Raw genomic sequence first — 24,836 nt, forward strand, 5'->3', positions numbered from 1 at the left:
GAAGCTGAAAGACAAACTGAGGTTTCTCTAAAGCAGACTTCCCAACAGTTAGATTAAAAAGCTCTTAAATTTACAAGCCCAGAATTTCCTTTCTCAGGCTTGGGCTATGGAATTATAATAAAACTCATAACCATAAAAGATACCTATATTCTTGTCCTTTTATTTATAGAAAGGAAACTGATAGCTGAATCATGGTACTTCATTTAAGACTTCCATTCCTTCTAACCACATTGCATATCTTGTTTTCAAAAATTAAGATAAAGACAAGTTATTATTGTACAATATTATAATATTATGCAACTAATAAAATATATAGACATTTTATGTATGTTTTAACATGATAACATTTAACATATACTAATAGTGTAAAAATATGTGTGAAGAATAGTGTAGCTGTTATATTAAAAATCATTTTATAAGCTATATTTTATATGTTTACATACATAGAATACTAAATTTTCTACTTCAAATAATTTACCGTAAGATTAGAGTACTTTTCTCAAATATCTATAATAATTTTGGAACTCTTAACCCCAAATGGTACATCAAACATATTTCCAAATCACTTTTGTACATATCTAAATATCTACCAAAAGAATGAATTTTTAGCACCACTTAACAAATGCAGGAAAAAAATCTCTTAGTTCCAAAGACAATTTCTTGAAAGAATTTAATAAAGGTGCTGAGAAACAGGTGATGGGATTTTAAGATTGTTGAAAGTGCAGAGATTAGGATGATGCCAGCATAGAAGTTACTTTCATTTAACATTGCAGAGTTTTGTTAAAAATCAGTTGTAAAGCCTGGCCGGTGTGGCTCAGTGGTTGAGCGTCAACCCCTACACCAAGAGGTCACTGGTTCAATTCCCAGTCAGGGCACTTGCCCAGGTTGTGGGCCTGATCCCCTGTGGGGGACAGGCAGGAGGCAGCCAATCAATGTTTTCTCTCATCTATGTTTCTATCTCTCCCTTTCCCTTCCTCTCTCTCTAAAATCAGTAAAGAAAAAAGAAAATCAGTTTTATGTCCTGAAAGCACAACTTGTTAATGCAAGTTCAGTTTTGCAGAGTCACATAGAAGCTATGATCAATTTAAAGATAATTTGACTTTACTGCACCTTATCAAATGCAAAGTTATATACAGAATATTAAAGTACAATTAATGTTCAATATAAAGCCATTTTTAATATTAACTGTATTGTGAATTTAATTGTGAATTTTACAGTAGAATTATTTCTATTGGAAGAATGTGCAGAGATTCAGTAGAAGATGTTTATTAATTTACTTGGAACCTTAAACCAAAGAAGAGGCGGTTGCATAAATTATTTGCATAGTTTAAAGCTATATATTAACAATTGTCTTGCCCTGGCCTGTTTGACTCAGTGGTTAGAGCATTGGTCCGCAGATCAGAGAGTCCTGGGTTCGGTTCCTGCTAAGGGCATGTACTTCGATTGCAGTTTGTCCCCAGCCCCAGTTGGGGTCGGATGGGTGGCAACCACTTGATGTGTGTCTCTCACATCAATGTTTCTCTCTCTCTTCCTCCCTCTCTCCCTCCTTCTCTATCTGAAGATAAATGCAAAAATGTCCTAGGGTGAGGATAAAACAACAACAACAATTGTCTTATGGTTGCCCTAGCTCTTTTAGAAGAGTGTAGGTGATCTTTATGATCATAATAGTCTATAAAGAGAGGCTACAATGCTGCTAGCAGAGAGTGCTAACCAAAGAATCATAGTTCCGGGGTTTTGAGGTAGAATGTTGATATAAATTTTAACTGACTTACCTATATTTTTTTTAACTAACATTAATTTGCTGTTCCTATGTCAACATCAGTTGATTGGATAAGTATGGGGAGCAGCTTCAAAGAGTGTTGGATGGTGAAAAGAACCTCTTCATATTAGAGAAATTTTTCATAGATTAACCTTTGTGAACCTTATTGTCAATACATCAGATTAGTATAATAGCTTTATTCTCAAGAAATTGTTCACTTCCTAGAACTTTAATGAAAGTAAGTGGGGGACTAGATTGGGTACCTAGTGATCTAATTATGCTTCCTGTAGCTGTGTTATGCTGTGAAGGGGAATTTCCAAAATTTTTAAAAAATTTATTTTTTAAAAAGGACACATATGACCTTCTTTAAGGTTTATTTTTATATTTACTTAAGCACAAAATCATATAAAATAATTGTTCAAACTTATTCTGAACTATTTTTATAAAATAATATTCTTGCATGTATATATTCTCCTGTCAGTTTGGGTATAACAAAAAAAAACTGGTTTAGATGACTTGTTTTCCTTTATAAATATTGAAATTATCGAAAAACAAATTCTATGAAAACGTTCATTTTTAAACATATGTCAGCATAGCTCAGTTTCTCCTTTAAGCTGTAAAATGGTTTCACCACAATTTCCAGAAATACTATAATATAATTATCTAATAGTGTTAGCGATGTTTTCTACATTACATTGTGCTTCACTTTTAATTTCTAATTGTAGTTTTCTGTGTGTTAATTAAGAGCCTGAAGACAGTCACACCAAGGAAATGTTTAAATACCAGTGGTAATTATTAGTAAAAGAATGTCTCAAAACCATCATCCCCTGAGTGTTAGATTATAGTATTTAAGGTGATACCGAATAGTAAGTCTGCTAAAGCTCATAATTAAATAGCACAGACTGATAACACACAGTCAAGAGCTCCTCTTATGTGTAATATTAGCTGCTTAGCTGTGGTTTTTTGTATTTTGGTTTATGGATCTTTAAGTATTTCACAGGAATGATGTCATTTGAGCTTGGGCAACAATATTTTGTCAAATGGGCGAGGGCAGGGATTATAGTCAGTTTGGCGCTCCTCAAAGGCAAACACTCATGATCTTTGTTTTACATTATTATTATTATTATTATTATTATTATTATTATTATTTATCCTCACCTGAGGACACCTTTTTATTCATCTCAGATAGAGCGGGAGAGAGAAAGAGAGAGAGAGAGAGAAAGAGAGAGACATCAGTGTGAGAGAGACACATCGACTGGTTGCCACCCACGCGACCCCAACTGGGGCCTGGGACAAACTGCAAAGGAGGTACTTGCCCTTAGCGGGAACCTAACCCAAGACTCTCTGTTCCGTGGGCCTACGCTTTAACTGCTGAGCCAAACTGGCCAGGGCTGTTTTACATTACTGAGAAGGATATTCAGTGACAACTATATATTTCAATGGGAAGAGATTCTGCAACTTGTCTGCAGATGAAAGGAGCATGGAAATGGTACTATTTGCAGTCATTCAGCCCCTCCACCGTGAAGAAGTAGTTTTCTACAGTCACACCCATTTCCTCTTCTCTTATTTTTTCCTCAGTTCTGGGCAATTTCATGTATATGTCCTGTTTCTCTACAGGACACATGGGATAATGGTCCACACAGAGTTCACACTCTACAAATGTTATCCATTGACAGACACATGTATCTCCAAAGGAAGAGACTATGCTTATGTGTGTGCGTGTATGTGTGTGTAAAGGAGGGAGTTATAGTAGTCACTTTTGTTGAAAATTAGTCATAAAAACAAATGTATTGAAATCTGACTTTTTTCTCTTATAATTCAATAATGTTCAGAAATAGATAAAGTGTAAAAAGAATATTAGCAAGTTTATGTACTATATTTTCTGGGTGGTGTGAATTTTACATAAACCTATTAATTTTTAAAAGGTCTTATTAAAAAAAAAAAAAAAACCATGATGTAGCTGTTGTATAAAAGTTAGTGTGGTCAAACAATTTAGTCTGTAATACTCACATCTTAATTTCATGGACTCCGAATCAATTTCTATTATATTTTAGGCTGTTATATTGAATGGCAAATGAACTTGTAATGACCCTCACTTAATATTGCCACAAAAATCGGTTACTATTTATTAAAAACTTGAAGTTTGCATTCCAAATATCCTTTCAACTCAAGAGCTCGGAAAACAAAGGTTTGTATTATTCTATCCTGGCTTCCTGGCTAATGAAGTGGCTTTTCCGAACTACTTGCATGGAAGGTGGTGCACAATTATAATTATTCTAACAGTCTGTTATGTACTGTACACAAGTAATCAAATTAATGGATGCACTTGAAGTAATGATCCATTTCCTCTGGGTGCAATATATTTATTCATAGACTATTTCAGAGGTTGTTTAGAATATGAGATGTGAATGGATTATGATCCATTATCCCTGAGATTTTAATGAGCAGCTACAAATGGTTGCCAGAAGTATTGTTCATACTGCCTGGTGAGTTAGTGTGTGAGTTCCTAAGTAGCTAACCAAAAATTAGAAAAACAAATGCTCAAATGATTGATACTTAAAACTTTGCAGATATTTGGGCTTACAGACTGTCATACAACTTGAAATTTTCGGTTCAGGTAAGGAGCATTATAATCCTGTCAAATACACATAAAACAATGACATACAATAGTAAAATTATTTATCTGTGAGCATTCGAAACACTTAGTACCCTTATTTATTCTACAAAAGTTTTAAGGGACTTTGGCACACCACCAGTAGAACTGGCTAATAGATGGCCATTTTATTCAAGAAGCTGAAGTAATGGCATTTTTAATTTTCGTTTAAGACATATACATTAAGTAATGTGACATGTGACAGGGCTTTTGTTCCCTCCTGAAATATTTTAAAACAAACTTGAAGCAAGGGAGACTCTCTCTGTGTGTGCGTGTGTGTGTGTGTTTGACTTTTTGTGTCTATGGATATTGCTCCCCTAATGTTTGTATTCATATGAAGTAAGCTATTAATTTGATGTTGGGTGAGTTGACAAGTACAGTGTGTTTATTCCGTACCTACTCTAAGCTGAGAACTCTATCAGATACTGCCAGGGGAGCCATTTTTCTTAGAAGGGTTTATAGTTTAGGACAATTTATACTCTAGTTGAGCAGGAGGCATATTCACGCACGAATTAATACAATATTTACATACAAATCCTTCCTAATAAGATGTTTGATTCTCTGGGGTCCACATCATATCTGGGCCTGTGACATCTGGAAATGCCTGTTATTCATTTTTGGCATGGATGGTCCTTATAACTTTAATTTCTTTGAAAAAAAATTTTTCTTTATTGATATTTTTTTTTAGAGAGAGAGGAAGGGAGTGGGAGAGAGAGATAGAAACATCGATGAGAGAGAACATCGATTGGCCACCTCCTGCATGCCCCTACTGGGGATCAGGCCCTAAACCTGGGCATGTTCCCTGACCAAGAATTGAACTGGCAATCTTTTGATCTATGGGTCGATGTTCAACCAGTGAGCCACACCAGCCAGGCTATAACTTTAATTTCAAATGATTATAGATATATGACCAAATATTTCAAGATTCCCTAATAAACTTATGAATTCATCACTTATTGATAGACTTCTTTTAAAAATATATGCATATACTTTTTGTAATTTCATATCAGTGCCATACTGTATAAAAGTAGCATGAATTTAAAAAAAGTATTAATCATTAATGTTTATAAATGACTGTTTTCAGCTTCTAAAAGACATCCCTCCCCCCAATTTCAACATGTGAAAGATCCAGCCTCTTCTTTTTCAATTCTTCATATTATCATTGACTAATACACACACACACACACTCTCTCTCTCTCTCTCTCTCTCTCTCTCTCTTCACCTGAGGATATTTTTTCTATTTATCTTCAGATAGAATGGGAGGGAGGGAGAGAGAGGGACAGGGGGAGAGAGAGAGAGAGAGAGAGAGAGAGAGAGAGAGAGAGAGAGAGAGAGAGAGATATCAACGTGTGACAGATACATCAACTGGTTGCCTCCTCCACGACCCTGACCAGGGCCAGGGACGAACTGCAACCGAGGTATGTGCCCTTGGCCGAAATTGAACCCATGACTCTTTGGTGTGCAGGCCAATGCTCTGCCACTGAGCCAAACCGGCCAGGGCTCTTTTTACACATTATTTTAAAAATTATTTTTCTTTGAAAATATATTAGCCGAATAGGAAAAGATTTTGGCCAGTAATGTGTTCAAAGTTCATTTTCTCCACTGTAATCCTCGGTAGTGTGAAACTTTGAAATTAGTAAAGTTAGAGTTGTGTTTCAAATGAATTGAGAGATGCAGTTTGGCATCATAACATAATTACAACAAAGCGAACATTAGAGTATTAGAGCATAGGGAAATAAAAGAGGATAAAATAATATAGTTGTTGAATTTAATTCCATATGTGTTAGTCTATAGAAAGAGTAAAGCACGTACAAATTAGCAAAAACCACAGGCCTTACGTTTGCTAGAGGTGATCCTCAGACTGCTTAATAACTTACTTGCCTATCAACTAATATATTTACTCCAGAAAGTGGAGTAAATGAAGAGTCATAAAAGTAGGTTCTCCTAGACAACTTGGTCTTTGCTAAATCACTTTAACCTTTAGATATTTTAATCTAGAGGAGAAATCTTATAGTAAGTTTATGATCTCTTTTCAGATGCCTAGGAATAGGACACTTCAAATATTCAGCAGTTCAAAAATAGTATAAGAAAGTTATCTGTGCTACACAGGTTTAATATTTATCTTTATCTAATGTGATTTATTAAGGACATTACTATATAAACACACATGTGTGGGTGCATTTGTGTGTAAGAACATCTAAATTTTGTAAACTAACTTTTGAAAATGAATATTTTAACATATAGCACTGTATGATGTTGTTTTCATACGTATAGCATAATATATACTTGGATTGGCATTAGTCAGATCACCTAGGACAAAATTAAAATGAGATAACATATATTAAAAGACAGCATATTTCCTAACACATAGTAGGGTCTCCACAGGCTAAATGTGATCATGTATTTATGTTTCCAAAATTTTGCCCTTGATAGATTTTTTTATGCTTTTGTATTGTTATAGATTATTTAAAATTTTTCAGATTAACTTCCACATGTATGCATGATATGTAAATAATACCCTTTTTTTATATTAGAAAGATTATTTTTGACCAGGGATCAAACCTGCAACCCTGCTGTATCAGGATGTCGCTCTAACCAACTGATTTATCCGGCCAGGCAAAATTACTGATTTTCGATACTCACCATTTTCCCTTAAAAGAGCCGAACAACATTCAACTAATTTCCAAACAGTTTTAAAAATTAAAATGTAAATTAGTCTTTGGAGGAACATTTAAATAATATACACGATATTTAACATTTGTTTGCAAACATCCAAAAGATAATTTGTGCACAATCTTCCACTCCCCATGAGAGCTTTGACCATATTTGTTTTTATTTAAATGTAGTCTACTTTTCTACATCTTATGTATCCTTATTCATTATTTTATTACATTCATATTTTTGATAAGATGTACCTCTAATAATTTGCATTCAATAAGAAATCATCTTGGTATTTTCAGTTATTGATCAGTAAATAAATGATTTGTTTGAAATCATTCATATGATGACTACTTTTAAACTTGAGATACATTGGTCTTCAGATAATGTCTTTCAGTCTGTGGCTTCAGTGGATAGCTGTTTAAAATCTTGCTTTCTAGAGGGTGTCAATGCTGACAGCATCAGACAAGCCTCCGAACAACTGAACAGCCGGTGGACCGAGTTCTGCCAGTTGTTAAGTGAGAGACTGAGCTGGCTGGAGTTTCAGAGCAACATCATTGCTTTCTACAATCAGCTGCAACAACTGGATCACATGACAACTACTGCGGACAACTGGTTGAAAACCCAGCCCACCGCCACCTCAGAGCCCACAGCAATTAAAAGTCAGTTAAAAATTTGTAAGGTAAGGATCTGTCCTCCTATTTGGAGCATGAGCAATGGGGATTTCTTGGCTATTTCCAGAAGAATTGCAAATGATTTAATAACAACATTTCCCTATTAAGGATTTAATTAAACATAATAAAAATCAAAATATAGGCAATGAAACTCATTTTTTAATGCATATATATATTCACTTTTATTTTTGAATTTTTTTCTGTAATTTTTTTTTTTCAATTGCAGATGTACCAGTTGGGTACTAGACTTTGTAAATGATATAAAGAAAATAGGTTTAAATAGGTGATACATGGATGCCCATATCTCTTTTGAAAATGTCTTTAGAGTAATTACACGCGGCTCATTGATTTTGTCAGTTTGCAAAATGGCGAGGCAGTTTTGGAGTATTGAACCACATGTATTCAATGACAAATGGCCAGTAATTTCGAGGTCTGCTTGTGACAGTGCATGTGCCCAGGGAAAAACCCAGTCATGTGCCAAAACAGTGGCAGAGTTCAACTTGTGGTGGGAGCTCTCTTCCTGCCTTGCAGACAGCGGCCTCCTCACCCTGGCCTCCGAGCATGAGCATGGAGGGAGAGACTCTCTTTTTCTTGTAAGGCCACCAATCCTCTCAGGTAAGGACAGCACACTTATGATCTCATTTAAATGTCCTTCTAAAAGCACTGTTACCAAATATAGTCACATTGTGAGTTAGAGCATCCACTTATAAATTTAGGGGGGGATAACTCAGTCCATAGCATTCTGATCCTGCCCCCTTATTCATGTCCCTCTCACATGCTAGGAACCCCAAAGGTCCAAAAATCAGAATTTATTCCAGCTTTACCTCTAAAGGCTAAAGTCCAAAGTCTCATTTGAATGTCACTTAAAGCAGATGTGGGTGAGAGTCAAAGTATGATTCACCTTGAGACAAAATTATTTTCCTGTGAACCAGTGAAACCAGATAACTTATGTGCTTCCGTAATACTGTGGTGGGGCAGGCAGAGGACAGACATTCCCGTTCCAAAAGGATGAAAAAATAGGGAAGAAGGAAGGGCCAATGGGTCCTAAGCAAGTCCCCAAACTAGCAAGGCAAATGCCACTGGCTTTGAAGGCTTGAGAATGAGCCTCTTTGGCTTGATGCTTGCCCTGCCTTCTGATCCTGCGGGTCTGTGGTTCTACCTTTGGGACCCATTGGTGCGGAGGTCACTTAAGTTTGGGGAACATTGGAATGAGCATCCATTGACCCTGCCATCATAGTGTTTGCCTAGAGTAGGGAAAAGAGACATTACATAAGTGATTAAATAAATGGATGTAAAATTACTGCTGGGACAGATTCTTTAAATAAAGGTCCAGAGTTCTGAGAGAAGGTATAATAGGGGAAACCTGACCTAGACTGAGCCACCTAGGGCAGCTTCTTTAAGGGACAGGACCTTTAAGGGAAGGCTTTTAGGATGAGTCGAAATTAAGTAAGAACAGCTGGGCTGGAGGCTTCAGGCAGAAGGAACATGGTGGAAAGAAGCAATAGGGACCAAGGAACTGAAAGAAGGTCCAGAATTCAGGGCATAGAGGGGCAGGGGCATAGGATAAAAGATGGAGGCAAAAAAGACAGGCATGTAGCCCTGGCCGGATTGGCTCAGCAGTGGAGAATCAGCCCACGGACCAATGAGTCCTGGGTTTGATTCTGGCCACGGGCATATACCTTGGTTGCAGTTCGTCCCCAGCCTCAGGGTCATGCGGGAAGCAACCAGTCAATGTGTCCCTCTCACATTGATGTTTCCCTTTCTCTCTCTGTCTCTCCCTGTCTCTCTACCTGAAGATAAATAGAAAAATATCCTCGGATGAGGATAAAAAAAGGCATGTAGGAAACAGAGCAAGGACTCTTGGGGCATGTTAGGACCTTGTCTTTATCTGAGGAGCCAATGGAGATCATTGGAGGTTGTGTATCCTACAGATTCTCTCAAGGTTAGGGAAGTCATCCTAAGTGAAATTATTCCCTTTTCTAAATTCAGCCACAAAGCTTCAATTTCTAATGACACATCTCTATCGCTCTTCATCGTCTTCATCTGCCTCATTGATTTCTATTAATTTGATGAATCACCTTAGGTAAGATATTTAGCAGGATAAGCTCAATGCCATTCACACAACAGTTAAAATGATACTGTTTGGCTGTGATTAATGATAGGTAAATAAATTATTCCATCCTGTTTGTCAGTGCATTCTGTTATTTGGAGATTTTTTTGAAAGATTAGAGTGCAGATTTAGCTCAAAATTTAATACTCGCCAGAACTGGTTCTTAATATGTTAGCGGTTAGATAGCCCTTTGGGAATTGGAAGAAATCCATGAATCTTTTCCTGAGAAAGATACAAAAGATTTTTCCTCGGATAAACATATCATTTTAAAGGGTAAACAGACTCAGGGAAGATGCCTGACTTGGGGGGACCAAGTTCACTAAGGCCCTTTTATGGAAAAATGAGTAATTGTTAACATCTTTTGAATGTTAACTGTTTCAGGTTAAAATGATTTATTCTCAGAACTTGAAGGTCTTAACTGAACATTTGCCTAAACGTTGGCTTACTTTCAAAGTCCCCTTTGTTTTGCAGAGCACACTTGACTATAATGTAGGCTCCTTCTATTGCCCCCTAAACAGGAAGAATAACAGCCCTCCATCTGGCCAAATGTAAATCAGTTTCTTAAACATTTCACAGCAGATGTCAGTGCTGCTATGTGCAAGCCGGGTGTACAAAGTGCACGTCTGGTTCTTAGCAATTGTAAATAGCGCTGCTATGAGCGTAGGGGTGCATATATTCTTTCTGATTGAAGTTTCAGGCTTCTTAGGAGATATTCCAAGAGGTGGGATCACTGGGTCAAATGGCAGTTCTATTTTTTTATTTTTTGAGGAAACACCATATTGTTTTCCACAGTGGCTGCACCAGTCTGCATTCCCACCAGCAGTGTACTAGAGTCCCCTTTTCTCCACACCCTCGCCAACACTTGTTGTTTGAAGATTTGTTGATGGTGGCCATTCTGGCAGGTGTGAGGTGATATCTCATAGTCGTTTTAATTTGTGTATCTCTGATGGTTAGTGATGTTGAGCTTTTTTTTTTTCATATGTCTCCTTGCCAAGTGTCCATCAGTAGATGATTGGATAAAAAAGCTGTGGTACATTTACACAATGGAATACTATGCAGCCATAAGAAAGAAAGATCTCTTATCCTTTGAGACGACATGGAGGGACCTGGAGAGTATTATGCTGAGCGAAATAAGCCAGTCAGAGAAAGACAAATACCACATGATCTCACTTATTTATGGAATATCATGAACAAAATAAGCTGTTGATAAAAATAGATCCAGAGACATTGAAGTAGGGAACAGACTGACAAACTTCAGAGGGAAGGGGAGTAGGGGGGCTGGGAAGACAGACATACACCAAAGAGCTTATATACATATATGCACAACCAGTGGACACAGACAATAGTTTGGGGAAATCAAGAGGGGTGTGGGAGTGGGGAGGAGGGGGTCAATGGGGAAAAAGGAGGGACACCTGTAATTTTTTATTTATTTATTTGTTTTTGTTACAGATGTTTCTCATTTTTCCCCCATTGGCACCCCCCCATCCGAAGCTTTGTTGTCCATGTCCATTGGTTATGCATACATGCATATAAGTTCTGTGGTTTATCTCTTCCCCGAAAACCCCCCCTCCTTTGAGACTTATCAGCCTGTACCCCACCTCTATGTCTCTGGGTTAATTTTGTTTAGCAGTTTGTTTAGTTCATTATATTTCACAAATAAGTGTAATATTTTCAACAATAAAGATTAAACACACACACACACACAAAGTGTGTGTCTGTAATTGTATACTTCCCTTTACCTCTTGTCTTATTCTTCCTCTGTGGACATGCACCTACCTTCTGGAACTTAATTGAGAGGCTTTATGTTTGAAAAGGAGAGATGGGTCACCTCCCCATTTATCTAAATGTCTCTCATCTTCACTTACCAAAGGAATTTGATTGTCAGAGATCATCCTTCCTGAATCAACTGATACTGTTATAATCATACACCAACATTCCTCTGACAGTTATCTTCATATCTTCTAAAACTCATAACCAATGGCATTGCCTATTAGGTAGACTTGCTACTATGAAAGGTTCTTTTTGCTAAATTTATTTTATTCGTACCCAACACAAAAGTTATTCTCTCTAAAACATTATGCATGCATCCCAAAGAAACAACTTTTTTTTTTTTTTTTTTTTTTTTTTACTTTTCACTTTGATTTCTAGGAAGCTCAGTGTTATATTTAGTTCATAATTACTGTAATACTTTCAATTTTTCCCCTCCTTCTAATTGGTTTCTGATCCAGTTTTTAGTTTTTAATTATCCTGTCTTTTATACTTTAAATGGTAAAAACATCCTGAAGTGCTTTTTTCTAAATGTAGCATAGGAATGAATTATAAGTAAACAACCATGGTAGTAATACTTTTGAAAAGAGCATTTTGAAATTTGTTTGCATTCAATTTATATATGTATTGGATACATATGAATTACTAGTCCGCTGGAAACAAGAGTATGAAAACATTTATATCAAGAATAGCATTGTCCAAAAATATAATCAAGCCATGAGTTTGCGTCACATATGTAATTTTAGGTGTTCTAGAGGTGACATTAAGAAAGTCGAAAGCAACAGGTAACTGCATTTCAATAATGCATTTAATTTCACCTGGTATATCAAAAATATTGCCATGTCAAGATTCAGTAACATTTAAAACTGTTTATGAAAGTCTGTATTTGTGTATTTTCATCCTGAGTTTTCAAAATTGTGTTTTACATGTGACTAATGATTACTATGTGTGATGGTGCAACCGACTATCCATATGAATTTATCATTTAAGCCAGGGTACTCTTGAAAGTGAAAGGGCTGCTGTTAATCACTGTGCCAGGACCATAAGAGAAAAGCAAACAGCCACCTGAATAAAACAGCTGTAATTGCCTCTTTAGTCAGGATAAGTAATGAGACCCTACAAAAGATCCATAATTACAGACATGAATACGTATGTGTGTATATAAATACTGCATTGATTACATATATAAACATAAATTTGTCATTTAATGTAGTATTGTAAATATGTCAATATGTGTAGATATGTATAATTTATCATCTACACACATGAATTAAAAGAATAAATAAGTATAGTTCATGAAATGAACTTACAATTTGAAGCACAGACCCAATTTTGAGATAAGAGGGCTGCAGAGGAACATGCGTGTTTGATTAATGGAAAGAGTATAAGGTCTTTCGTAGTACTTTCCACCTGTACACATTCATTCCATTAATGCTCTAAATGGTGTCATTTTGAAATTTAAAGGTAGTTATATGTGACGATATCTATTGAACGAAGAGCCAAGGTATTCTTTTAAAAAAATAATTTTATTAATTTTTTTTAGAGAGAGGAAGGGGGAGAGAGAGAGATGAGATAGAAACATTGATGTGAGAACTGTCCATCAGCTGCCTCCTGCGCGCCCCCTACTGGGAATCGAGCCCATGACCCTAGCATGTTCCTGGGACCTCCCAGTCCATGGGATGCTGCTCAATCCACTGAGCCACATCAGCTGGGCAGATCCAAGGTATTCATAAATTGATGACCTGTGCTAGAGGCTTGCCCAAGCCATCATGATGTTTCTTATCAATTTTTTGATAAGGGTATTAAGCTAAGCTTGCATCAGTGCCTTTTAACACCTTCCTTTGCAAAAATGTGATGCTTGTAAAGGAAAAATGTTACTTATTTTAATACTCTAAATTATGGTGCAGGATGAAGTCAACCGGCTGTCAACTCTTCAGCCTCAAATCGAGCGATTAAAAATTCAAAGCATAACCCTGAAAGAGAAAGGACAAGGGCCAATGTTCCTGGACGCAGACTTTGTGGCCTTTACAAATCATTTTAACCAAGTCTTTGCTGATATGCAGGCCAGAGAAAAAGAGCTACAGACACGTAAGTAAAAATACTTAAAATAGCTAACTGGATATTTTACAAAATAGTTATTTATCGGGAAAGGTAACGAACTAACGTGAAAGAATAATTTCTATCAAAGGAACCACCCTCTTACAACCTGTCGTAACAAGTCACGAAATACTGTTGTTGGAAAATATCTGTTATGTTTTTATTTCTCCCTCCCCCCCATAGTCATTGCATAACTATGAGGAACAAATAAAGCATTTGTTTTATATAGGCATAACTTCTCCTTGGTGGGTTGCAACTTACGATCAAACATTTTTTTTTTTTAACATTAAAGGAAATAAAAGAGCATTTGAAGCCCTGTTAATGGGTTGTCATTAAATCAAGTCTGCTTTATGTATAGGCTATTTAGCTGGGTGTCTTGTTAATACTTCTGTCAATTTATATACAGATTATTATAGCTTTAGTATACATGTGGCAACTGAAACCCAGCAAAGGACAAATTCTTCTTTGGGCTGCATTTTACTATTGGTTTACTTTAACTATACAATATGCTCTTTTTCTCATTTAATGATAAAATATAAGAATGGAACAATTGTTCAAATGCCTACCATATGACTAGCAAAGGTTGCAAGATGTCTCTGTCTCTCATTAATTTTCTCTTGTGATATTAATATATAGTATCTGATCCAAAATATCCCTACTCATCAGGTTACTTTCTAAGGCAAAAATTCCTTTGACAGATAGGTTTATAAACACTTTTAAGCATTTGCAAATGAGTTTTGGATTTCCATATACATGCATGCACAGATAAAGGGTTATAGAGTAAAACTGAATTTTAAGGAATTACCATGAAAATATTTTTTAAAAATGTCTTCCCCAAATTTGTTATGAGAAGCACAAGAACATGTTTGTTTTCTGCTAAAACTTTAATTCGTTGGAAACCACATCCTTAAATTGCCTTTCTTTGTAAATATCCAAAGAATTTACCACATAATAGCTTTCCTAAAATCAGTATAGTGATATTCATGAAGCTTTCCCCATTTTCCTAGATTTTTATCTTTATTTTTGGTGAGGTCGTGGAAAGAACTGAATTAAAGCAAAAGATAAATGCATGTTTTTTTCTTTTATTTCAAAGCCCCTTTTGCTGAGGGGTTTATTTTCCTGATGGGAAAACCAGAGATACAACTTCATAGTAATGTCAGCTCCCTCTAGTGGATTTCAATATACTTGTGGCTGGACCTCTATGAAATCAATGGGGGAAAAGATTGTGAATGTCCTAAATTTTCAAACATTCAAACATTGACCTATTTAGCAATAACTAATTGTTCTTGTCATAAAATCCATAAACCTCTCTTAAATTCAAGTACATTTTAATGGTTATACTGTAACTGGTGGGAAAAATGAGCTTATTCACTGGGAAATTAATTTACATATATCTATTATATTAATTATGTTTTTCTGTTTATTTTATTTATTTCTATTCTTTTATTGTTGAAAGTATTACAGATGTCTCCCTTTTTTTGCCATTGACCTGCTCCTTCCCGCTCCCATCCTCCTCCTGCCTTCCCCAGCCTAGTGTCCATGTGGATTCCTTGTGCACATATGCATATAAGTTCTCTGGTTTATCTCTTCCCTCCCCTCCCACCCCTATCCCTCTGAGGCTTGACAGTCTGTTCCCTTCTTCCATGATTCTGGTTCTGTTTATTTTAAAGATGTTCAGAATATTGATGTTTGCTAACTGAGATTCAACTATTATACTGCAATATAAATATATAGTAATATATACTCTTTATCCATGCAGCCATCAATCTATCCATCCATATTATGTTTTCTCTTTTTATCTTCCATACATATGATGATTATTTATAAAACTGCTACATTTTTTCACTCCATTTATCTCTAAATAAAAATATCGCCCTGGCCGGTTTGGCTTGCGGTCCAGAGAGACCCGGGTTCGGTTCCCACTAAGAGCACGTACCTCAGTTGCAGTTTGTCCCTGGCCCTGATTTGGTCATGTGGGAGGCAGCCACTCCATGTGCCCCTTTCACATCGATGTTTCTCTCTCTGTGTCTCTTGTCTCTTCCTCTCTCTCCTTCCCACTCTATCTGAACAAAAAATGAAAAAATGTCTTCCGGTGAGGATAAAAAAAAAAAAAAAAAAAAAGAGTCCTCCCTTCTACTTTATATACCAAAATATTGCTAACAACTTTACTCACTCTTAGAAAACTTGTCTTGAATAATTAAGGAATCATTAATTAAATATGGATTATATATGAATTACAAATTATATAATTTATATATGTGAATATAATTTATATTGTGTGTTATATATCATTTAATTTTCTCTTTACTACTGCTCTCACAATGAAACAAAACCTTGACTTTTTAAGTGTACTTTGAGTGGTGAAAATTTGTGTTAGGAATTGATGGCTGGTACCTGGCAAAATGATATGAGAAAATAATATTAAAAGATAAAATGCTTCCTATATTCATTGTTATTTTCAGTCTACAAAGAGTTTTTTAATAATGATCTTTCTTAGATCTTAGAGAACAACTCTTTGAAAATATGTTTTATTATTCCCATGTCACAAGTACATATACGTATATGATAATATGTACTATAATATAACTACTTTTCATTTAAAGTTTTTTAAACCTCTTGACAGACTCATGTATATCAGAAAATAAAGCACTTAATTTCACCCATGGTTTTAAAAAATTATGAAATAATCTTGCCTTGTCTCTCCTGCTCTCTCTTTTGTTTCTCTTTTCTCTCTCTCTCTTCTCTGAAGCCTCTTTCCCTTTTAAGTCAATTGGATAAAACAGAGGAGATTTTTAACAAAAGAAACAGACAACTTTTTTTGCACTTATCTGCTACAATTTCAGATGTCAACTTGATTATACATTGTCATTGCCATCCTTCATATAGTGTACTGAAGGACTTTAAGATAAGCATAAGTAGCCCTTAAAATCTACTTTCCCAATAATTCACAATGCTTTCAAAACTAGTTATATTAATTTTAATTTTATAGGATGTAGTTCCCTAATCATAAAACATAAGGAAGGAATCTATATTTGTAGGTCATGCTTTAGCAAGAGAATAGTAAAAACTTTCATAAGAATATTTTGAGATGAATATTTATATTTTTATAAGCAATATATGGCTAAATGTTAAATTTTCAGGCCATTTTAAAAAATATGCTTTTAGCCCTGGCCGGTTTGGCTCAGCGGTTAGAGCGTCGGCCTGCGGTCCGGAGAGACCCGGGTTCGGTTCCCGCTAAGGGCATGTACCTCGGTTGCAGTTTGTCCCCGGCCCTGGTTGGTCGTGCGGGTGGCAGCCACTCGATGTGTCCCTTTCACATCGATGTTTCTCTCTCTCTCTCTCCCTCCTGCTCTATCTGAACAAAGAATGAAAAAGTGTCCTCGGGTGAGGATAAAAAAAAAAATGCTTTTATTGATTTTTTTTTTTTTAGAGAGAAATAGAAACATCGATGTGAGAAAGAAACATAAATCAGCTGCCTCCTGCATGCTCCCTAATGGGGATCGAGCCTGCAACCCAGGCATGTGCCCTGACTGGGAATCCAGCCAGGACCTCTCAGTCCATGGGATGATGCTCAATCCACTGAGCCACACCAGATTGGACTTCAGGCCTTTTTTTTTTTTTTTTTTTTCATGGACTGAGGCTAGGCCAAATGATATCTATAGAACTCTTGTGATCTTTTAAGCTGATAGGTTATTCATTTGGATATGTTTATTGCCTTACTGCTGTCAGTAAAGAGAGAATTATGAGTTGCATTGTTAATCTTGATTTCTACATAAAAGGAAGAAAGTGAATTTGTTTTAGTTGTAGCAGGACTAGTTCTGCTTCTACATTGGGATCAAAGGGCAGCATCCAAAAACCTCCCATTGACTGGTAGGTAGAGTGGCTTACATTGAGTTTGCTCATGAGTACATTTGGCTTCTGCATCAGACTTGTCTTTCTTTTTAATCTGAAACAGAATTAGAAGACCTTCACTAGTATTCTGAAGTATTTCTGATTTAAATGAGACAAATGATGTGGTTTATAATCACTGTTCTGCTACTACAAGATAAATCATGTTGGCTAATGAGTGCTTTTTTATATTTAGAGGGAAAATAAATGCATCAAGGTCTCCTTGGTTTGAATTGTATATTATAAACAAGAGTCATACATTTTATCTGCAGCCCAGACCTACCCTCTGGATACTTTTTTAATGTATTTTTTTTCATTGATTTTAGAGAGAGAGGAAGGGAGAGGGAGAGAGATATAGAAACATCCATGAGAGAGAACATCAATCAACTGCCTCCTGCATGCCCCCCACTGGGGATTTGGCCCATAATCTGGGCATGTGCCCTGACCGGGAATCGAACCGGTGACCTCTTGGTGCACAGGTCGATGCTCAACTGCTGAGCCACACCAGCCAGGCTACCCTCTGGATTTTTATGTCTACTTCCTTAACTTTTCTATTTTGATGTCTCATGTTATCGTAAATCCATCAAGTCCCAAAAAGGTAAACTTGTGGTGGTCAGCTCTACAACTAACAAACACTTCTCCTTTGGCCCCTCCAATATCAGGGGAAAGAGCTAACACCTATGGTGCTGCACAATCAGGAACCTCAGAATCATTCATGATTCTCTGTCCCTCACCCACACCGTCTCCCATTCAGTCACCAAGCCTATGCCTTTTTATCTCCTAAATAGCTGTCACATCCAAACTTCTTTGCATATTTATTGCCATCATATTAGTTCAAGATACTGTGGTTTCTTGCCTGGATCACTAATTTGTCTCCCCACATCCATTCTTGACAGAGTAATCAATTTTCTACATTTAAGCTGGAATAATTTTTCTTAAGGCAAATCTAACCATGTCAGTTTTTGTGTGTGTAAGATGTCCAAATGATTTCTTTTTGCTCTTAGTTTAAAGGTACCTAAAATGCCCCACCTATTATGGGTGTTGCCTATGTCCAGTCATAGCCTCATTCAGGCTTATTTTTTCTCTGTTTCATATTGACCTTTCATTTCCCAAAGGTGACAAGACATTCCACACCTCAGAGCCTGTTTATGTTCTCCCAGAAGTCCTGGAATAGCTAATTCTCATAGCTTTGTGTCTTTGCCTAAAAGTTAAACCTCATGAGTTCCCAGTCTATATATGATGTCCGTATTATGTACTGTCATAGCATTCTATATTTCCTGTTTATAAAATTAATTCTAATTTGATCAAAACTATATTAGAATATTGTCTGGCTCTATGAGCAAGGTGTGAAATCAATGAATTCAAGGACTCTGTTTTCTTTCTTATCACATCTCTAAGAAGTACCATAAAGGCTGAAATTTAATTAATGATAAATAGTTGAAAATTTTAATACAGTATATACAATATGTTAAATATATAAATATATTTCTCATATGTATGTGTGTGTGTACACACACATACATATGTACACAGAGAAATTGAAAGAGCTTGAGAGAGAGAGAAGGGGAGAGACAGAGAGAGGGAGAGAGAGAGAGGTATTTATGCACTTTAATCATGCAGTGGTACTCATATAACTGTAGAAACATGAACTAATGTCTAAAGTTCTTGAGTAGGATGTAATAAAAATTACTTTATCAATTGTTCTATCCAAAAATGCTAGGATTTAGAACATGATTCTTTTCTTTTTTTAAAAAAATCCCAGGAGAAAACCAAAAGACACACACACATCATTCTATTTACAATAGGAGGTACAATGCAATTTTTTTCTTACTGTTTGTTCATTTTGAGCTAGACTGACACACTTTATATTTAGAAATTAATTGTGCTAGAAGAAAATCATTGTCATGAAAGAAAATCTACCTTGGCAGTCCTTAAACCATGAAGTGAGAAATGAGAAGAGGGATTTTAAAAAGTCACTCACTGTAAGCTATTCAGAGTTTAGAAAGTTACATGGGGATTAGAAATATTTCATAATGGGATGAAAAGAGTTTTAAATTCTTTAGGTACATTCTTTCTCCTCTTGTTCAGGTCTAGCCTTCCCCAAACACTGCTTTCCTCCTGTCTGCATGGCAAGCACATTCTGTCTTAGTGCTCAAGGCTACACTTTCAGCCTATTCATTCAACAAGTATTGATTCCTTGCATGGCACTGTGCTTGTTATCGGGGATACATCACTGAGCCGAAACCACATGCTCCTTGCTCTCATCATGCTTGTAATCTAGGGAAAGGCACAGCCATTAATAATGTAATCAAACTGGTATTTTTATAATGATCATCTGAGATGAGTGCTTGGATGGAGAAGGCCAAGGCCAGGGTTCTGAAACCAAACAAAGGAAACTTATTTCATAAGATCTAGATAGAATTACATTGGTTAATGGGAGAAAAATTGGTCTAATATGTTACTTAATAATGTAGAAGGTTTTATTGTTCATTTTCTTTCTGGATTTGAGAGCCTTTTCTTTTTTGCTGGCCTGCGCTGAAAAGCAACGGATTTTTTTAAATGTATAGCATTTTTCTTTCTAGCTAGTTTATGTATCTACCTACCTGCCTGCCTACCTACTTACCTACCCAGCTATCTTCCTTCTTCCCTCCATCTCTTGTCTATACATAGATGGATGCTGAGTTTTGAGCAATCTATACTACTATAACATATGCTTATGGGTTAAGTAACTTTTACACTCCTACCATGTTCATGCTACCTTAGCACTTTAGTGATAAGCTGAAAAATCTGAAAATCTTTATTTTCTCTCATTCAATGTAGGTACAACTTAATCTTTACCCAGGATGCTACTAATGCCAAGATTATCCTCAAGATAATCTAAACACTTTTCCAAATACATGGTTAGATATTCTGTGCAATATGATACACTATGAAAAACTATTCATTTTGACAATAAAACAAAAATGCATATAGATTTTAAATGACCATAAAGTATTATCCAATATTCAAACACTGTTTAAAGAATCCCGAAATTAAATAAGTAAAACACTTTCATCTTTTTTGATACCATTTCTTTTGGTTATTATTATCATTTAATTTTTGGTCTGATTATGATTCTCTTGCCAGGATGAAGTATAAACTAACTTTTCAATTCACTGTTTGTGTGTCAGAATATTAACGTGTGTGCATTGTGTGTATTCACAGGTAGATGCATGTTTTTGCACATGTGTGCATGTGTGCATATTTGTAAATCAATGTAGAGCAATGTCTTGGCTTTGGCTATGGATCTGGTTCTCTAGAATGTCAATTTAGCTCAGAGAAACCCCCAGTTCCCCTCGAATGAAAAATCTCAAGTGTCTCTTTTCAGCTTTGTTCTCTCCCTAGCAAGGACATTTCCCTTTGTGTTGAATTAAAACTCTTAACAAATTGTACTTAGCACTGAATGTGTCTCTTTCACTTTCCTGTTGTGTCATGTGTGTCTTCCAGCTAATAAGAATATAGATGTGCTATGTACCCAGCAGTGGACACAGAAATGAGCAAATATAGAATAATTTGGAATAAAATTTAACATCTTATTATGGTTTACAAAGGCCCTGAGGGTCATAGTTCCCACTGAGCCCCCTGCCCTCCTGTCCACCCACAGTCCACCTTGCCACACTTGTCTCCTTGCTGTGCTCCCACATGATTAGGAATACTCCTGCCTCTGGACTGTTACCCTTGTTATTCCTCACTTGGAAAACCTTTTCTCTCAGCATTCACAAGCTCCCCCTTCACTTCTTTTAAGTCTCTGATCAAGTTACATTTCCACAGAGAGGCCGTTTTCTTCACTATCTAGTCACTTTTTCTCTTTTTATTCTATTTAATTTGATTACTTACTTAATTTAATATTTGTGTTATATTTTTTAAATAATGCAAAAATCTGAATAATGAACTACTAAACTTAAGAAACAGAATATTGCAAAAACTGTGGATAAACTTGGTGTCCACCTCAAATTCCTTTCCCTCCCCCCTGTGCCCACCTTCATCATCATCCCCATGCATATCATCTGTCTGTCTGTTCTCAGTGCCATTCCTGGTCTTCCCATGAATAATGATTCTTCTCAGGATCCTTTTTTAAATTGCCTGCCTCCTTGGTTCAGCCAGTGGTAGGGACTTGGAGGCTATTGAGGGTAAGAAGAGAAGAGAAGCTAGGATATTCTCTTCCCTTCTCATTGTTTCAGGATGCATTGCCATCAGTGGCTGAGAATCCATCTTCCCAAATTCTAGGTCTCTCTAGAAACAGCATTCCTCAGGGATGCTCCATTACTAAAAGGAAGCTCCCTGCAAGTTCAGTTCCTGCTGGATGGTTCACATTATTGGTGTCTAGTAATACCGGCTCACACCTCTTCCTTTGGTCCTTCTAACCTTTGGAATGGTTGTGGCTTCCTGGTATTGCTAATCTCTTGAAAGCCTACCATCCCTTGTGGAGGTCCTCATTTATTCCAACATTTTTATATATAATCATCTTAAATTCATTTTAGTACATTTTCTGGAAGCATATCCCCCCCCCCTTATACCTTACTTTTTTTTCACTGCCATTAAGTTCCATCAGTCATTACAGTGTCTTTATTTGTTCATTTTCTGACTCACCAGTTAGATTTTAAGCATCATAAAGGTCTAGGCTTTGCTTGTGAAAAATTTTTAATGTTCATATTTTTATTGAATTTATTGGGGGTAAAACTGGTTAAAAAACTTATATAGGTTCCAAATGTACAATTCTATAATACATCATCTATATATTGGATTGTGTTCACCACCCCAAGTCAAGTCTCCTTCCATCGTTATTTGCCCCCCTTTACCCTCTTCTACCTCCCCCACCCTCCTTTCCCTCTGGTAATCACCATACTTTTGTCTATGAGGTGCTTTTTTTGTTTTTTGTTTTTGCTTAATTACTTCACCTTATTCATACAGACCCCCAACACCCTCCCCTCTGACAGCTGTGTCTGTCTGTTCTCTAATACTACTGGGCCATAAAAAAACAAACAAGGAAATCTTACTTTTTGCGACAGAATGGATGGACCTGGAGAGTATTATGCTAAGTGAAATAAGCCAGAGAAAGACAAATAGCATATGATTTCACTTATGTGTGGAATCTAATAAACAAAATAAACTGACAAACAACAGAAACAGACTCATAGATGCTTTTGACATTTTTACTTCTTGCATGCCTTATTCTCAGAGCACTGAATAAATATTGGTTGAATGAAGCAATAATAAAGGACCTCAATTCTCTCAAAAGTATCAACATCCTCATTTTTATTTTTCAAAATATGTTTTTATTGATTTCAGAGAGGGGGATGGAAAGGGAGAGAGAGAGAGAGACACTGATGAGAGAGAAACATCGATTGGGCTGTCTCCTGCACACCCACGCTGGGGAATGAATCCGCAACTTGGGCGTGCGCCCTGACTGGAAATCAAACCAGTGACCTCTTGGTACATGGGTCGATACTTAACCACTGAGCCACACCAGCGGGCAGCATCCCCATTTTTATAAATGAGATGTAAGATGCTAAAATGTAAGTAATTTGCCAAAGCTAGTAAGTGGAGAGCCAATTCCAAAGCGGACTTGCCAGCTGTCCTGCTACACAGCCTCTTTCTGCAAAAACAAATTGGAGAAGCAGTCCTGTTTGATGTTCATTAAAACTTGTTGATCTTTTTCTAGTATGCAACTTCAATAACTTCATCAACTCTTTTTATACTTTTCTCTCCCTCTGGACATATATACGTCATCTGGATAAAATTGGATCGATTCATATCACCTCTGGCGAGCTTCTAATACATGTTTTCCCCAGCCACTGCCACAAGGGAAACAAGCACTGTTTACCATTATGCACCTGTTCAAGTTTAATTAAAACAAACTTTACACAGTTTATAATCCATCCAACATCCACCCTTGTCTCTACACGTAGACCCTTCTCCTTCTTTATCACTTACGCAAATGCCTTCTCAGACAAAACTCTTGGCTTCATCATAACCACATACTCTTTTGCTTCACTACTATTCATGAGATTCCTCTTTACTTTTGTTTATTAGTAATTATCTGGCATTTAAATAAATGTACCTAGTCAGTACAGAGAGAAACACATTATTGGTATGAAAGAAACCGTGGAGTTTAAAGTACCATAGAGATCGTTCGATATGAAATCAGAAGTTCTCATTAAATAAAGCCTATTATGCCAAATTTGGGTTGGAACTCCCAAATGAATATAAGCACACTGAGTAAAATTCTCTGTCTAAAAATATCTTTACCATGTGAAAATTCCTTTAAATAGCATGCAAGGTGTTTTCCTTTATGTGTCTCACTTAGTATAAAGGGAATTGGCATAGAGAAGTGAAACTCAGATACTATCTATTAAAAATAAAATATAAAATAGTCAATAATATTGCAATAACTATATATGGTGCCAGGTGGGTACTAGACTTATCAGGGGATCACTTTGTAAATTATATGAATGTCTAACCACTATGTTGTAACACCTGAAACTAATATAAAGTAATATTAAATGTCAACTATAATTGAAAAATAAAAAATATAAAAAGAAATAAAGTGGTTTAAATAATGCCATTTGATATAGTGATTTAAACTAGTATTTTGCACTGTGGTTTTATCTAGGAAAATTCTCAACCATTATCTCTTTAAATATGGCGTTTGTCCCATGGTTTCTGTCTGTCTTTCTGGACTATATTTATGTTAGACTACTTTTCTGTTTTTTTTTTTCTTTTATTCTCCTTTATTTGCTATCCTTTTGTCTCTTCATGCTTCATTTCAATATGTGTATATTTCTGGTCTATAGTCAGGTTTACTAATTTTATGTTTACTTTAGTTGAATCTACTTTTAAACCCATTCATTGGGTTATCGGTTTTTACTTACTGCATGTTTCAGTTCTAGATGTTCTTTTTTATTCTCCTTAAAATTTATGTCATTTTTATGATTTGCAGTTTTCTGCCAAAATTCTCAATCTTGTTAATCTCCTTGAACATGGTCACTGTAGTTATTCAATTCATATATTGTGTGTATATATGTATGTATGTGTATGCATATATATAAACAATGTATAGTTATACATAGTATATATACACACATATATAAATATAAGATTTAAATGTTATATATCTCTATATAAAACTATATATAAAATTTATATATACACAAACATACTTTCCCATATATTCCTTAATTTTATATATAT

General features: G+C 35.9%; 1 protein-coding gene across 1 annotated transcript in view; it reads left to right on the forward strand.

The window, feature by feature from the left end:
* The window catches only part of DMD (dystrophin), a 2,326,146-nt gene that overhangs the window by 862,391 nt on the left and 1,438,919 nt on the right, over window positions 1-24,836 (forward strand). The window contains exons 20-21 of the mRNA XM_036270045.1: window positions 7,511-7,752; window positions 13,529-13,709. Of these exons, the coding sequence (XP_036125938.1) occupies window positions 7,511-7,752; window positions 13,529-13,709 (423 nt within the window). The remainder of the gene's footprint in view (window positions 1-7,510; window positions 7,753-13,528; window positions 13,710-24,836) is intronic.

Source organism: Molossus molossus, unplaced genomic scaffold (assembly GCF_014108415.1).
Source record: "Molossus molossus isolate mMolMol1 unplaced genomic scaffold, mMolMol1.p scaffold_m16_p_2, whole genome shotgun sequence".
Classification (NCBI taxonomy): Eukaryota; Metazoa; Chordata; class Mammalia; order Chiroptera; family Molossidae; genus Molossus; species Molossus molossus.